Source organism: Etheostoma cragini, chromosome 16 (assembly GCF_013103735.1).
Source record: "Etheostoma cragini isolate CJK2018 chromosome 16, CSU_Ecrag_1.0, whole genome shotgun sequence".
Taxonomy (NCBI): Eukaryota; Metazoa; Chordata; class Actinopteri; order Perciformes; family Percidae; genus Etheostoma; species Etheostoma cragini.
This window is the reverse complement of record NC_048422.1, coordinates 1,997,092-1,999,591: the sequence shown is the minus strand read 5'-3', so window position 1 is coordinate 1,999,591 and position 2,500 is coordinate 1,997,092. Positions and strand designations below refer to the sequence as shown.

At 39.5% G+C, this 2,500-nt stretch overlaps 1 protein-coding gene across 1 annotated transcript in view; it reads left to right on the top strand.

The window, feature by feature from the left end:
• LOC117959697 (transcription factor 4-like) overlaps positions 1 to 2,500 on the top strand; it is a 256,373-nt gene that overhangs the window by 223,945 nt on the left and 29,928 nt on the right. The window contains exon 16 of the mRNA XM_034896975.1: positions 1,991 to 2,179. Coding sequence (XP_034752866.1) covers positions 1,991 to 2,179 — 189 coding nt within the window. The remainder of the gene's footprint in view (positions 1 to 1,990; positions 2,180 to 2,500) is intronic.

The following is a 2,500-nucleotide window of genomic DNA, read 5'->3' as shown; positions in this document are numbered from 1 at the left end:
TAAATTGAGGACAGCTACGCTCGTTATTGTAAGTGCAATGATAAGTTAAAGTCCAATAAGTCCTTTATCAAACCGTATGAATGGGTCCCAACAAGCCACAGACAGACATGTTCATATTTGATTCATTCCATAAATTATTATTTTTTAAATCCACCAGCCATTTTCATGAGCATCCTGAGCCGTTTTGGTAAGGTTACTGGGAAAACTCTGCCCAGCGTAGTTTTAGTATCCTCAAAATAAGTTTCCCTTTCATTTTTAAAAAACTATACAACTTTTTTTGCAACTTTCTCTGTCTCCTGCAACTTCTTTGCAACAAACGTACCAAAAACATCACAACTTTTAACGCAATTTTTACATTTTAGGCCGCAACAATCTCAAACAAAGTCGGCAAAATCCTGGAGGGACTGTCTGTGATGGTGAGAAGAGTAGGTACTATAGAACTGGTTAAGACGTAACTCATTTGTCTTTTAAATCCACTTCAAAAGGGCATATCAAGAAAGTCAGATCATCTATCTTTTAAGATGACTTTCTTTTGCCAAGAAAAATAATCTTGTCAAGCAACACGTGCAAAATTATTATACTTCTTTCCGTGTAACTGGCCTCAATTTCCCTTTGTTAGCTATCCAACCCGTTTTTAAGAGAAAGCCTTTCCTAGAAATATTGTATTAATAATTCCGGTCTTTTATCTTGTACATTGAGTTGAATTAAAAGATAAATAACCGTGGTTCAAGAACCTTTATCTTGCTTATCTTTATTTTGATCTTCATCTTCCAGTAGACGTATGGTCTGATAGTGTTTCATAGAGGTCTGAGTGTTCACTTATTATAGTTTACAGAATGAGATTTCAGCATTTCATTTCAGTTAATAACATGTGTCAAGATCAAAACAAATCAACTTGATTATCTCCTTGTCCAGCGAATTAAACCATATAAACAATCTTGCATACAATTAAAATAATTCCTGTCATTTTATTTACTTTATTTATATTTTGTTGCCAGCCTGACTCGCTTTTAACCCTTATATGGTCCTTGGGTCAAATTTGACCTACGTTTTTTTATATCAGAAAATATGTTACGGCGATAAAGCACCGGTAATGGAACTAAAAACACAGCAACAGGTTAAAAAAGCAACAACAAAAGAACTTTGAAAAAACGGAGGAAGCCGCAAAAAATAAGCGCCAAAAACATCAAAAATAAGGAACCAAAACATTGAAAAAGTGACAAAAAAATTGGGAAAAATCCGAAATTGAACCTCAGATGAAGCGGTTAAAATGTTGATAAAAGTGACCAAAATAATGGGGGAAAAAACACTAAAATATGAAATCCAAAACTCTGAAGAAAGTGACTGAAACATTGAGATAGGAACAATAGCGCTTATTTCATGTTTAACAGGAAGACAAACCCAAGGGTTAAAAAGATATTAGGACTGAATATGAGCCCTGATGGCATATTGAGTTTGACATATTTGCATTGCATTAAGTGTTTTTAACAAATAGCTCAATATGAAGAGACTTTAGTGCTACAATATCTTAACAACAACATGTTTTCAGTAAAAGGCTTAGTGCAGATTATATTTCAGCGTTTCCGATTTTGGCACTCTATTAGTTTAGATGTGCATGGATTTCCTTTTTTTTTTTTTTAAAGCTCCAACGCTCCAACTATTACCACTGAGGACCATATTTAGAGGGATTAATGGGACTTCTGTCCTCACCCTTACACTCATTTCAGTATAAAAACATGCTCTGGGCACCCAGATAGCTCAGTGGGTAGAGCGGGTGCCCATATATAGAGGTTTACTCCTCGGCGCAGCCGGCCCGGGTTCGAATCCAGCCTGCGGCCCTTTGCTGCATGTCACTCCCCCTCTCTCTCCCCTTTCACATCTTCAGCTGTCCTGTCCATTAAAGGCCTAAAATGCCCAAAAAATAATCTTTAAAAAAAAATAAAAACATGCTCTGAGGTCCTACCATGAGGGAGTGTCTGTTGGCCGACAGCAGTCCCGTCCCGTACCCGCTGCTCAGAGCGCCCATAGCGCCGTTGTGCGTATGTGCGGCCCCGATGAGGTTGTGCATTTCACCGTGACCGCTGGCCATACCCGGCGACGGTCCCACCGCGTGGCTCCGCAGTACGTGGATGGCATCGTCCAAACGCTCCAGGCGGTCCTCGATGCGACTTTGCTGAGAGTGAGAGAGTGGTGGATAAAAAGAACAACAGCATGTCACACCTGCTACACTAAACTAGGCTACACCAGTGGGAATAGTACAACCAACTCATTTACGCTGACATCATCGCAGCGTGTCGATAACTGGAGCTAGTCGAAAACAAGAAGCAACCTTTAACTAATTCAAACAGGGCAAAAGACATCCCTGCTGTGATTGGTACATCTGTAGCCGTGGCTACAAGACCCTACTCTGTTGTGGAAAACGCAGGTTTTACAAAAAGGGTTAAAGTAATAGAGGCCCGTTTCACTGTTCATTCACGATCCCATTTGAGCCAGACTGTAA